The sequence below is a fragment of the Notechis scutatus genome, chromosome 2 (assembly GCF_049901735.1).
Source record: "Notechis scutatus isolate UNSWTSFEM ecotype Mainland chromosome 2, rNotScu1.2, whole genome shotgun sequence".
NCBI lineage: Eukaryota > Metazoa > Chordata > Lepidosauria > Squamata > Elapidae > Notechis > Notechis scutatus.
The window spans coordinates 103,809,157-103,823,888 of NC_142010.1; the positions used below are offsets into that span (position 1 = coordinate 103,809,157).

The 14,732-nt window shown below is 40.7% G+C and overlaps 1 protein-coding gene across 1 annotated transcript in view; it reads left to right on the forward strand.

Moving 5' to 3' along the window:
- USP43 (ubiquitin specific peptidase 43) overlaps positions 1 to 14,732 on the forward strand; it is a 110,801-nt gene that overhangs the window by 88,401 nt on the left and 7,668 nt on the right. Inside the window, exons 9-10 of the mRNA XM_026677005.2 lie at positions 10,466 to 10,569; positions 14,334 to 14,411. Of these exons, the coding sequence (XP_026532790.2) occupies positions 10,466 to 10,569; positions 14,334 to 14,411 (182 nt within the window). The remainder of the gene's footprint in view (positions 1 to 10,465; positions 10,570 to 14,333; positions 14,412 to 14,732) is intronic.

The following is a 14,732-nucleotide window of genomic DNA, read 5'->3' on the forward strand; positions in this document are numbered from 1 at the left end:
TGATCTGAAGATGCTTAGGACTGAGTGTATTCACTTACCTTGTTTCCAGATAGTTTTGAAAGAACTTACCAGGGATTTTGTTTGTGGATAACTGGATATGGGTTTGTTTGTGGGTGGGTTTTTTTTTTTTTTTTTGCAATCTATAGGTTTGCACTCTGCCTGAAAGCAAGCACATTATATTGTGTTTTTGCTCTATTTATATTTCTGTGGCTGAACTATATGGTATAGGATGTAATAAGAGCAAGAGAATAATTTTTTTTTTTACTATGTTGATCTCTGAAGCCCTCTGGGTGGTTACACTTACACTTAATTACACTTATAATATTGGCTTCAAGTTGGCATAGCAGATGCAAAATGCTCAGTGAAGACTTCCAAAGAAGCCACCAGGCACTGCATCATATAGGGCTGATATGGGGCTGATGCGCAAAATATAGGGCACTGCATCATATAGGGTTGATGCACAAAATAGAACACTGTGATTTTTGTTCTCAGAAGTTCTTCTGAACTCAGCATCCATAGTTTTTGTGGAAAGTTTAGAGATGTAATAATAAATTTAGGAATTCATTGCTACAGAGACCTGTTGTCCTCTAATTTCTTTGTAGAAATCTAAGAAGTCAGGGTTGTCAGGGGTTACTCAGAGATAAATGAAAATTATTTTTCCCATGATCAAAGTTCTTAAACAAGAACCAAAGAGATCCAGATTACTTTTAACCATGGAATATCACTGGATATCTTTTGGCCAGTCGTTTTTCTGCTTAGACTGAATACCACACAGGATCCTTTTTCTTCATCTTGGCCTGTGTGTGGGGGAGGGGGGGGAGAGGAAATCAGAAAAGATTTCTACTTAGGCTCCAGAAAAGTGTTTTGTAAGCCACACTGAATGAGATGGATTAAATGACAGCTTCCAATATTTTTATTTGCCGTTCTGCATGTGGCTTGTAGGAACAACTGTTCTGCATCGGATAATATGATATAAAGGACTCATAGAAAGTGGGGGAGCCGGCAGCACACTTTGTCTACAGGGGAGCTGCCCCATAGCTTCTAGAGATGAAATGCTAAGATGGAGACACTTAGCAGGACCACCTTGATCAAAAGAGGCTTTTGAGTGCCATAACATCTTTCTGTGAAACCTAAAGCAGTATATACATTGCTCAAGGCAATGTTTATATTGCTTCCTCCACCTGTTTTTCCCAACAATCCTGTGTGGTAAGTTGGGCTAATGAAGAGTGACAGCCTTCAAGTCACCCAGTGATCTTCTGTGAACTTGAACCTGGGTTTCCCAGCTCCTAGCCCTACATTTGAATCACTACATATCCATGGTTGTCTACATTATTTTCTCTACATAAAGAATAAACAAATAATTTTCAAATGATACCTCACTACTATACTACAATGGTTCTAGGGCTGAGAGGAGACAAATGGTCCCTAATTACAAGGCTAGAGAGTCAGGGAATTTGATGCAAATATTGAGAAACTCTGTATAAACAAAAAAGAACAGGAGAATTCCCTTAAGTTCTGTGAACAGAGACAGTAGTAAGAAGAGACTCAGAATGACTCTTCCTGGACTCACTGGGTGAGTCCAGGAAGGGAGGGGAGGAAACTCACAATCAGTCTTGCAAGATTTGTTATTACAGTTTAAGTCAATAAAGTATGGTTCTAATTTTCCTGTGGACTTGATTTTCTGGTCTGGTCTACCTTGTGAGGCTGATAACCAGGTGAGCTTTTTGGGCTGAAAGTGCACTAGAATTTGTGGGGAAAACCCTCCCCCACAGCATTTTGCAGGCATGATATTCTTCCGATTAAAATCGGAATTCCGATTTTTTTGGGAATCCCCCCCTTCCCCCCTTCTTCTCCTCCTTCCCCTCCCCTCGGAGGCCCTGAGTCAGGAGTTGCTGGCGCGGCTCCGCGCGGCTCCAGTCCCGCGTTGCCTCAGGAAGGGAAAGGCAAAAAGGAAGAGCCGCGGCGGCGCTTTGCAACGGCAGCAGCGGCTCCTGGTTTTGCCTTTCCCTTCCCGAGGCAACGCGGGACTGGAGCCGCGTGGAGCTGCGCCGGCGGTAGCAACTCCTGACAGCCCCAGCCGGATACCTGAGCGGAGCCCGGGCGGTGCGAGCGGAGGCCGCTGAGCGGCAGGAAAAGGGAGCTGGGCCAGCCACAGACCAGCCTCCGTGCAACACGCCACCGCCCGGCCCTGGCGAGGGAAAGCAGCGGGCGCTCCCCGGGCGCGCGGCGGGGGGTCTCTTTTGGCCGGCCCCGATTTTTTTTTTCAGAGCGGAATATCATGCCTGATTTTGGAATCTTAAAAATCTCCTTTTCAGGCCAGATTAGGTTAATTGATTTTCTGACATTAAAGGCAGATGGTTATGTTCTCAATATACCTTAATCAGGTAGTAACTATACCAAGGCCTATGTTAATTTCTTTAACATAGAAAATTGACCAGCAAATGTACAGCAGTAGATTGAGAACAGAGAAAGTATTTGTCCCATGTACAAATTTAATTAGCTGAATGTGCTTTTATAATATACAGTGATGGTTACTCATTAGATGGTCGATTTAAAGCACGGGGGTCAAACTTGTGGCGTCACGTTGCCGTCACGTGATGTATCGCAATGTTTTCCCCCTTCGCAGTGGGCGTGGCTTATGCATGATGCATCCGGCCCATGGGCCACCAGTTTGACACCCCTAATTTAAAGGGATCCAGATAAATCATTGGTAAATATCAAGGGCTATAGTTGTAATAACTTTATAAAAACTTAACGTTTAGAATCTGCATGCAATTAAATCTGGTTGCTGTAGTAGAAGATAATGAAAGTGAAATACTCCACTCAAGTCCCGCTTTGGGTCTTGCAAGAATCGTCTCTCTGGCCACTATTATAAGCAAGAAGTTGGATTAGAGAGCTCCCTATTCTGTTCCTCCACAGCATTTGTTAAGTTTCTGTGTTCTCTTTAGAGTTCCGTGTTGTAGAATTGATTCAATCGCTGAGATAGCCTTCTTCTGGTAGAAAAGTATTGGATATTCCCTTTGTTTTAACTGCTCTATCACCCCCTCATCCCTTATACTTGTGTTTCCACCATCTGCATAAGGTGTTTAACAAGCCCCTTTGTAACTTAGCACACATATTTTTTTGGATGTGTGATTCTAAAGCAGTGGTAGTCAACCTGGTCCCCATCGCCCACTAGTGGGCGTTCCAGCTTTCATGGTGGGCAGTAGAGGTTTTGTCCCCTACTTTATAAATCACCATTACTGTGGAACCGGTGGGTGGTTAGAGAAAATTTTACAACTAACAGAGATACAAAAGTGGGCGGTAGGTATAAAAAGGTTGACTACTCCTGTTCTAAAGCATGCATTTCATTAAATTGGTTTAATTAAAATATGGAAGCATTTAATTAACTCTGTGCTGCTGCTTTATTGCTATCCAGGGATATTTAGAAGCCTAGCTAGCAATACCAGCTGGTCATTTGGGGGCAAATGGGTATGCTTGCTACAGTGAGGCCTTGGCATAAATGTAGAGAAGCCCAGAGAAAGCAAGCAGCAAGTGAGTTTGCCTAGATTTCTCTGATACTCCATCTGGGATGTGGGAAGAAATCCTATAAGAGAGTCTTTAGGAATGCCTAAAAGTAGGAACAATCTATAATCATGAAATAAAAATGGGGGAAAAGAACCTCCTGAAAAAGTCAGCCTAAGATTTTTTATTCTTGTACTGAAGAGAACAATGTGCCAAAAATGTTTCATTATATCTCTTAAGCAGAATCAAATACAGAGTAATATGCTGTCTTTCTAATGGGGAGGGGTAAAATGTACATGCCTGACAGCTTGCTTCTTTTTAGGGTCAAGAAGAGAAAATACAGTATGTGCAACTTAACCAGTCAGACTCCAGTTTGCATAACATAAAAGAGATTTTGGCAATTAATCTTCTCTTAGCAGAAAATTTTCATTATTTGCATTTTAAAAAATTAAACCTTACAAGAGTTTTTAGATTTAATATAGCCAAGATTGTCAAGTCTATATTAGCATCCCCTTGTCTGGAATCCCCCAGAATCATATAGAGTAGAGTAAAAGTAGAGTAGAGTAGAGTAGAGTAGAGTAGAGTAGAGTAGAGTAGAGTAGAGTAGAGTAGAGTAGCTTTATTTGGCCAAGTGTGATTAGACAGCAAGGAATTTGCCTCTGATACAGAAGCTCTCAGTGTGCATGCAAACCAGCAGAATAATGATAATCATAGTAATAATACCAATAGGAGGGGAAAATAAGATAATAAGAAGGATAATAGTATTGCTACAGCCATACTATTTGGGCAAATATACATCATCTTTTGACAGCACTGTGAGAATTAAAAATTCAGTGATGGCCTGAGGGGAAAAAACTGTGTCTAGTTCTTTTGGCCTGCAATGCCCTATAGTGCCATCCTGAGGGGAAGAATTGAAACAGCTTATGTCCAGGATGTGAAGGGTCTGAAGATATCTTCCCGGCCCTCCTTCTGACCCACACATTACACAGGTCTTCTGTGGAAGGCAAGTTGGTTGCAATTATTCTTTTTGCAGTCTTAACTATCTTTTGGAGTCTGTGCTTGTCCTGTTTGGTTGCTGTATGTCCAGAAAGTTAGAGACCTACATATGACAGATTCAATAGTTCCTCTGTAAAAATGTATCTACAGCTCCTGGGACAGTCTGAACTTTTTAAGTTGACAAGGAAAGAATATTCTTTGTTGTGCCTTTTTAGTGATGTTTCTAATGTTACAGCTGAAACTCGAAAAATTAGAATATCTTGCAAAAGTTCATTTATTTCAGTAATGCAACTTAAAAGGTGAAACTAATATATGAGATAGACTCATTACATGCAAAGCAAGATAGTTCAAGCCATGATTTGTCATAATTGTGATGATGATGGCTTACAGCTCATGTAAACACCAAATCCACAATCTCAGAAAATTAGAATATTACATGCAATCAATAAAACAAGGATTGTACATAGAACAATATCTGACCTCTGAAAAGTATAAGCATGCATATGTACTCAGTACTTGGTTTGGGCCCCTTTTGCAGCAATTACTGCCTCAATGCCGCGTGGCATGGAAGCTATCAGCCTGTGGCACTGCTGAGGTGTTATGGAAGACCAGGATGCTTCAATAGCAGCCTTCAGCTCTTCTGCATTTTTCAATCTCATGTCTCTTATCTTTCTCTTGGCAATGCCCCATAGATTCTCTATGGGGTTCAGGTCAGGAGAGTTTGCTGGCCAATCAAGCACAGTAATCCCATGGTCATTGAACCAGGTTTGGTGCTTTTGGCACTGTGGGCAGGTGCCAAGTCCTGCTAGAAAATGAAGTCAGCATCACCATAAAGCTCGTCTGCAGAAGGAAGCATGAAGTGCTCCAAAATCTCCTGGTAGATGGCTGTGTTGACCCTGAACTTAATGAAGCACAGTGGACCAACATCAGCAGATGACATGGCTCCCCAAATCAACACAGACTGTGGAAACTTCACACTGGACTTCAAGCATCTTGCAGTGTGTGCCTCTCCATTCTTCCTCCAGACTCTGGGTCCTTGGTTTCCAATTGAGATGCAAAAGTTGCTCTCATCAGAAAAGAGGACTTTGGACCACTGAGCAAGAGACTAGTTCTGTTTTTCTTTAGCCCAGGTAAGAGGCTTCTGACGTTGTTTGTTGTTCAGGAGCGGCTTGACAAGAGGAATATGACATTTGAAGCCCATGTCCAGGATCCGTCTATGTGTGGTGGCTCTTGATGCACTGACTCCAGCCTCAGTCCACTCCTTGTGAAAGTTCCCAACACTTTTGAATATCCAACTTCTTTTGCAATTATATTTTGAGGCTTTCCCTCCTTATGGAGGGTTTCAGTGATGGTTTTCTGCACAAATGTCAGGTCAGCAGTCTTTCCCATGATTGTGATTCCTACTGAACCTGACTGAGAGACCATTTAAAAGCTCAGGAACCCTTTGCAGGTGTTATGGCTTAATTAGCTGATTAGAGTGGGACACTTTGAGCCTAAAATATTGAACCTTTTCACAATATTCTAATTTTCTGAGATTGTGGATTTGGGGTTTTCATGAGCTGTAAGCCATAATCATCTCAATTATGACACATCACGGCTTGAACTATCTTGCTTTGCATGTAATGAGTCTATCTCATATATTAGTTTCACCTTTTAAGTTGCATTACTGAAATAAATGAACTTTTGCAAGATATTCTAATTTTTCGAGTTTCACCTACATTTCAAGTCCTAAGAGATTGTAGAACCCAAAAAACTTGATACTGTGGTGCCTAATATGGTAAAAAGTAGTAAAATAGAAGGGCTCCTCCTAAAATCCACTCTCATCTCTACAGTTTTAAGAGTATTCAGCTCCAGATTGTTACTGCTGCACTATAGGACATCTGCCTTTTTAGTAAGTGCCCATATGCTTGGGTCCCCTATACCAAAGATTTGCTGTTCATCAGAGAGCCTTTGGCAAATGTATTGCAATTCATAGTAGTTTCCTGCTTCTAACAGCCCATGATGCTGATGCTAAGAATTTCAGTTCATTAATTCAAGAAGAGTCTAAAAGAGACTCCTATCTTCATCTTTGGTGGCATTATTTGCAATTGAATCTTGCTTGACATTTCTAATCTCCTGAATATATTCTGTCCTCTTAAGAGAAGGCTACCTAGCGATAAAGCTTCAGGGCAACAAAAGAAAGTACAAAGCAGGATCATTACTAAGTCCAAGAAGCTGTGTTAGGTTATTTTGAGGCCCTAGTGGTCCCTCAAGATTTCATTATTATTATTATTTTTGGTATCAGAAATTTTTTTCTCCAGGGCCCACTTAGCCATGTTATGGGAAAAGCTAGGTGGTCATGTAAGTGATTGCCACATATTACCTTTTCTGAGTTTGAGGGATGAAACATTCATCCATTAGCTGTATCCTTCATTTTTGCCTATCTCATTGAAATTACTTGAATCCAGGGGCAGAAGAAGTCCATTCCAGTGTTATTTTGTTCTTTGAAATAATATTCTGTGCATAGAAATGTGTTAATTAAAATAGATGTAACCGGGTAATACTATTTCATCTTTAGCTCCAACTAGTGTGTGAATTTAATTGGTCCCTGAAGTGACAACCAGCTATCTCAGATATAATTATTGTGAGATGGAAAAGAGCTGGAAAAAGCAGGTTGCTGGTTAACCTCTGCTCATGTCCTAAAATTCACGAAGCATGTGTGTTGGAATGTAACAGTCTTCCTGAAATCTGTATGGGAATAGTGGATTATAATCTGAATGCTGTTAGGATAATGGATTCACATTTGCCTTCTCATCAGACTACATTACTGTCTCTATCAAGAAGATGAGGAAGCTGGACACAAAACATATTGAAATTCAGAATGTATCGGCTAATCGGATGTGGCCAAAAAAGCATTATGGAAAGAGAGGGCAGAGTAAATTAGTTCATTTGTATGATGATGAGTAAATTGCAATTGCACTAGGGAGAAGGGAATGAATTGTAAAACAATTTTTCTGAAGGAACCAGAGCCAGGTGGGATTGCAGTGCTACTCCGAATCCATCTGCTTTCATGAACATGTACTGTAACTTACTTTATTACCAGGCTCACACTCTTTTTTAAAAAAATAATTATTTTTACTTCTATACAAACTTCTGTATTTGTATAGAAATGGAGAAAGTTATAAACATACACTAAGATGTTTCAATATTTCACTACTTTTAAGGTATTTTTGAGGATGTTTTTTTCTTTCTATCTCTGTTTTGTTGATTGTGTTATGACCCTCATAAGATTATTAAATGAGCTAAGTTGCCAAATAAATTCTATAAATAAATAAATAAATCTTCCTTTTATGAAAGGACAGTTGATTTAAAATTCACATTAAAGTTCATGAACATTCATGTTCACGGACCACTGATTACATTTTGTGTTCAGGAGAGTCTTAACCGCAGAGACCTGGTCCTGAGCTTGCTTTTATGTTACATCTTTTACTTAGCTTAGTATCTTTGAGAGTTTGAAGAGCCAGTTTGGTGTAGTGGTTTAGGCATCAAACTAGAAACTGGGAGACAATGAGTTCTAGTCCTACTTTGGGCATGAAGCCAAATGGCTGACCTTGGGCCAGTCACTTTCTCTCAGCCCTACGAAGGAGGTGATGGCAAACCACTTCTGAAAACTTTGCTAAAAAACTGCAGGGACGTGTGTCCTGAGAATCAGAAATGATTGATCAAAAAATATTATTCTAACTGGTTAGCATTTAGGCTTATATACTGACCTATAATACTTTACAACACTCTCTGAGAGGTTTACAATGTCAGCATAATGTCCCCAACAATCTGGGTATGCATTTTACCGACCTTGGATGGATTTAATGGAAAGCTAAGTCAACATCAGGATTGAACGTATGGGCAGAGTTTGCCTGCAATACCTTACTTTAACCACTGTGCCACTATTGGGGCAAAAAAGTGGCTATAAGTGAGAGTTGGTTCTTTGCAAAGAACTCCTCAGTGTCAAAGAGTCAATCCAGTGGCAGGAATGTATTTGGCTACTTCCCAACAATACCTTCCTGCATTAAAAGGAATTGATCTAGAAGGAAATAAAAATATGTGCTGATGGACATCATTGGACAAGGAGGCAAGCCAATAATCTGTCTTATATTTGCTTTACTCCGGATCAGCTGAATGCCCCATCTATTTTTTGGTGCTAAGTGGGAATTGTTTCTAAGTTAGGAAAAGCATTGTGTGGTTTTTAAAGATCCTTAGATGCAGGCATGACTCGAGGGTGTCCCTTCAGCAGTATTTCACAACAGGACTTACTGAGGAGGGGGGGAAAAACTTGGGTAACTGAGCTGAGAAAGACACCTTTTGCCTAAAACCAAAGAGGATTGCTGCAAGTCAGAAAAGTTGGATTTGGAATCCAAATAACAGATAACAGGTAATCAGAGTTGGAAGGGACCTTGTAGGTCACCTAGTCCAACCCCCTACCCAAGCAGGAGACCCTACCCTCTGACAGATGGGAGTCCAATCTCTTCTTGAAAGACTGAAGTGATGGCACTCCCACAACTTCCGAGGGCAAGCTATTCCATTGGTTGATTGTTCTCACTGTCAGAAAGTTTCTCCTTATTTCCAGGTTGAATTTCTCCTTGTTCAGTTTCCATCCATTATTCCTTGTCTGGCCTACAGGTGCTTTAGAAAATACCTTGACCCCTTCCTCCCTGTGGCAGCCCCTCAAATATTGGAAGACTGCTATCATGTCTCCCCTGGTCTTTCTCTTTACTAAACTAGCCAAGCCCAGTTCCTGCAACCGTTCTTCATGTGTTTTAGCCTCCAGTCCCCTAATCATCCTGGCTGCTCTTCTCTGTACTTTTTCTAGAGTCTCATCATCTTTTTTACAGTGTGGTGATTAAAAGTGGATGCAGTATTCTCGGTGTGGTCTTACTAAGGCTTTATAGTATTAGTACCTCACTTGATCTCGATTGTATCCCTCTGTTAATGCAATTTAGGATTGCATTAGCTTTTTTGCTGCTGCTGCATACTGCTGGCTCATATTTAGCTGGTTGTCCGCTAAGACTCCAAGATCCCTGCATTTATAGTTTGACTCATGGTTTCGAACAGTATACACTCAAACCACAGTTCACTACTTTTATATATATATATATATATATATATATATATATATATATATATATATATATATATATATATATATATATATATATATATATATATATATATATATATTTTCTTAAGTTTTCGGTACTTACATGTATGGCCTTCAGCTTTGTTCGGGTATTTTCCACGTCATTATAGTTGTGCTTTTAAAGTTGTAGCAACGTTTCAGCAGAATCTCATCTGCCATCATCAGGCTTCTGTATCATCAGAAGCCTGATGATGGCAGATGTGATTCTGCTGAAACGTGCTACAACTTTAAAAGCACAACTATAATGACGAGGAAAATACCCGAACAAAGCTGATATATATATATATATATATATATATATATATATATATATATATATATATATATATATATATATATATATATATATATATATATATATATATATATATATATATATATATATATATGTATGTATGTATGTATGTATATATTTCAATGTGTTTTGGTATCATATAATCTGTAAGGAATGTACTTTTGGTGCCTGTTTACATTGTTGGGAACTAGCTACAAACTTAGACATTTCCCAGATTAAAAAATGAACATTGCGTTAGTCAAAAAATATAGCTTTATAGTCTGTGTTTACTACATCACAGTATAATAGTATTTAAGTATCTCCTGGAGTAATCTTGCTCAGCCCATAGAAAGATGCACACCGTGAGGTTAACCGCAGAGCTTTCTTAAAATGCTACAGTCCTCGTTCTTCTTGTCCATGACAAGAAGCTCCTAATTTGAGAAATGCCTTCCATAGGGAGAAAGGAACATGATATTTTCATGGCTCATTATCTTTTCCTGCTTCATTTTTCTTTTCAGGCTGGTGGGAGTCTGTTCCAGGTGCGAGTAATTGGAGGGTCTTCTCTGTGCAGCTATCTCTCTTCTCAGGACAGATGGCCTCTGTATCATCCCGCTGTGGACAGGTAAGAAAGGCAAAGCGCTGGAAATTATTGACTAAAAGGAGCCTGTAATCAAAGCTTAGGAATGAGAACCCTACCTAAATTATTTCCTGCCGAAAAGCATCTTCTGAGCCACGTCTTTTTTAATTAGTCCAATTCCTCTTCCTTCCTTCTCTTTCTGCCTAAGCATCAAAAGGAATCTTCTGCATTATGAGAGAAGGCATTTTGTTTATAAATAATTACTACAGTGTATTCACTTTCAAACTATGTTGCCTTCTTGAGTAGATCACAGTTTGTATAAGCAAAATTCTCCTTTCAGATACATCATAAACATAATATGCAAAATGGGATATTAAAAATCCTACCTTTTACCAGTTCAACTAGAATACAGGCTATACATCAGTCAGAGTCACTTGCTGAGGTCGATGGCTGTAGAAACCAAATAAGTAAATAAAATAAAAATAGTAATATACAAAAAAATATTCAAGCTGTGTTTTGCAAGATTAGGGGAATAACAGAGTTGGAAGGGACCTTGGAGGTATTCTGGGCCAATTCCTCTGCTCAAACAGGAAACCCTATACCAGGGCTGTCAAACTCGCGGCCCACAGGCCAGATGCGTCACGCACTGGCCACGCCCACGCCTGGTTTAGCGAAGAGGGGAGAAGTCACGATATGTCACGTGTTGACATGAGTTTGACAACTTTGCCCCATACCATTCCAGAGAAGTGGCTTCTCAATCTCTTCTTAAAAGCCTCCAGTGCTGAAACACCCACAACTTCAGAAGGCAAGCCACTGGTTAATTGTTCTCACTGTTAGGAAAATTCTCCTTAGTTCTAGGTTGCTTCTTTCCTTGTTTAATTTCCAACCATTTCTTCTTATCCTGCCTTCTGGAGCTTTGGAGAATAGATTGACCCCTTCTTAAATGTTGGCAGCCCCTCAAATATTGGAACACTGCTGTCATGCCCAAAGGATCAGGTCCAAAGGGTTCTGTAGTTGCAAGGCAGCACCCAAATTTTCTCTTTCTATCTCAGGTACTGCGTGTAATTCTTTAAATGTATTCCAAGTCTTCTCACTCTGCTGATCTGTACTTTCTTGCTGTGATGTTTGATTTTCAACGTTAGTAATGAGTTAGCATTGTCAACTGCATCCAAAGGCAGTAGCTGGCTTAATGGATATAGGCAAAGCCATTTGCCGAGATAGCACTTCCCGTCCATGTCTTAGCAGCTACTGCCCAGTACAGTTACCTGCCTCTTCCTACTGAGAGGAGTAGCCAGATAGCATCTGTATAGTCTTAATGTATTTGTCATTTTACACTAACAGGACAACAACCTGGCTTTGAAGAGCATACAGTTAAAAAAGCAGAATGTTTGAGAAATGTTTCTTTTGCCTATTGTAGCAGAAAGTTACAAGGGACAAATAAAATGGGATTTACCTCTCAGCCAATAATCCCAAGGCGTACATGCACGCAAACCACACAACCACACTACAATGTCAGGCGTGATTTTCTCTGTATTGTTGTTGGTTGTTCATACTATCAAATATAATTCATTTGCTTATGAAAACATGATCTTTTCTTTTATAAAAGGTGGAAAAGGTGCTAAGAGGCTTCCGGGAAGGAATGGGGGAAATGAATGTATGGAGTTCAGTAAGATATACTTTGTGCATGTGTACGTGTGTGTGTGTGTGTGTGTGTGTGTGTGTGTGTGTGTGAGTCTTCAAAGCAGTGTTGATTCTTGATGACTGCCTGGACAAGCCCCTACAGTTTTCTTGCCAAGATTTGAAAGTGGCTGCCACTGCCTCCTTCCAGGGACTGAGAAAGAGTGACTGGCTCAGCTTCACTCAACTGGCTTTGTACCTAAGACAGAATTAGAACTCAGGCTTCTGGGTTCTAGCCTGGCACTCAGCCACTACAACCAGCTGGCTCTCTTGCTACTTTATTTTGGTGTGTGTTTGGGGGGGTGTTTAAGGCTATTGCATTTTACATTCAGAACCTGAAAAACAGACCGGCATGTGGGACATCATTTGTCTCCTTGCTTCCTGATTACTTTAACTAGTGTGTGTGCAGCCCAACTACTTCTAGAGGATTTTTATTATGACGATTAAAAATGATGACGATGATGATGAATGAGCTCTTCCGTGAGTGGAGTCTGCCCCCTGCTGACAGCTAGGCAAAACTGACTCTCATCTGTGGTGTGGCTTCTTGTGTGCTAGTAGTATTGGAGCCAACGCCTTTGGTGTATCAATCAAAGAGACTTTGCGGAGTTCAAAGATAGCAGAGTCTGCTTTAGAGTCATTATAGGCGGTCCTTGACTTTCAACCAGAATGGAGCCCACAATTTCTGTCATAAGTCATAGTGGTCATAAGTTGAGGCGCCACACGACCAACTCAATTTTAAAACTCTTTTTTGTGGTGGTTAAGTGAACCATCACTGGTCATCTAGTGAATGGAGCAGTTGTTAAACAAACATAGCTGTCATTAAGCAAATCTATTTATTCCTATGGACGTTTTTTGCCAGAAACTGGCCAAAAAAGCTGGAGACCTGCAAAAAAAAAAAAAAAATCTTCAGCTGCAGTCACATGACCATGCTGGCTGCAAAACTGGTTGCCAAGCACCCAAATGTGGTCATGTGACTGCAGGGAGTTGCGTACCGCCACCAGATTCCACAACCGCTTTGTATGTAGATTGGGGAAGGTCATAACTTTGAACAGTCGCTCAGTGACTAGTTGCTAAGTGGAAGATTGTACAAGTAGTCCTTGAATTGCGACCACAATTGAGCCCAAAATTTATGTGGCTAAGTGAAATATTTGTTAAGGGAGTTTGTCCCATTTTATGACTTTTCTTGCCACGGTTGTTCAGTGAATCACTGCAGTTGTTAAAATAGTAACACGGTCGTTAAATGAATCTGGCTTCCCCATTGACTTTACTTGTCAGAAGTTCACAAAAGGGGACCCCATGACCTCTGGGACACTGCAACGGTCGTAAATGCATATCAGCTATTAAGCATCTGAATCAGTGGTGGGATTTAAACATTTTTACTACCGGTTCTGTGGGTGTGGCTTGGTGGGCGTGGCAGGGGAAGGATACTGTAAAATCTCCATTCCCTCCCCACCCCACTAACCTGCTTTCCAGCTCCATTCTCCTGTGCAGGGCAACAAAAGTAAAACTAGCCGATCAGCTGGGACTCGGGAGGCAGAGAATAGATGGGGGCGGGGCTGGTCAGAGGTGGTATTTTCTGGTTCTCTGAATTACTCAAAATTTCCGCTACTGGTTCTCCAGAACTGGTCTGAACCTGCTGAAGGCCACCTCTGATCTGAATGCAAATCACGTGACCATGGGGATGCTGCAACGGTCATAAGTGTGAAAAACAGTCCCTTTTTTCAGTGCCATTGTAACTTCGGACAGTCACTAAGTGAACTATTGTAAGTTGAGGACTACCTGTATATTTTTTTTAAATGTAAAAAAAATATTTAAATGTAAACAATGAAGCGAGGAAAAAAAAACAACCCTCTACAGTTTCCTGACTTGTAAGTCTAACGGAAGCCATAGAAGTCATACGTAGGCCTGGAGTATGTTTATTATGGGCTGTCTCTGAGATCCCGTATATCTGAGGCTTCCCATCGGCCTCCACTGTGAGTGTGCTTCCTGACCCACAATTTTTCCATGAATCAATTCTCCAAGCCTTAATGAATCATTTATTTGAACTGCATTCGCTCGAGGCTGCTCTTCAAGAACTGGTGGTGTTACAACCCTCCCTCCCCCATGGATCTAATGGCTTTCTTTTCTTACAGAGCGTTGCAATTTGGAGGACCTGGCGGCCCCGTCCACGTGAAGCTGGTAGTCGAATGGGATCTTACCACCAAGGAAGGGTGAGTTTGCGTTGCACACTCCCATTTGTAAATAACAAGAGAGTTGATGGGTTTCACTGACTATCCATAATTGCAGAGATGTGGCTTCCAAAAAGGCTTTCATTACAGCTTCTGTTGCTCGTGATTCTTTCTGACTTCAGATACATGCATGGAAAGAGAGAGGGGAGAGGGAAAGATGGGAAATTTTATTCCATTTACCTGGAAGATGCCAGGTTGGCGGAAATTGCTATGTAAAATGTCTACCTAGCATTCAACCAAGCCTATTTTACTCCAGTTCCACCTCCCTGCCTCCAGCACATTTATAATATGCTAATGCACATA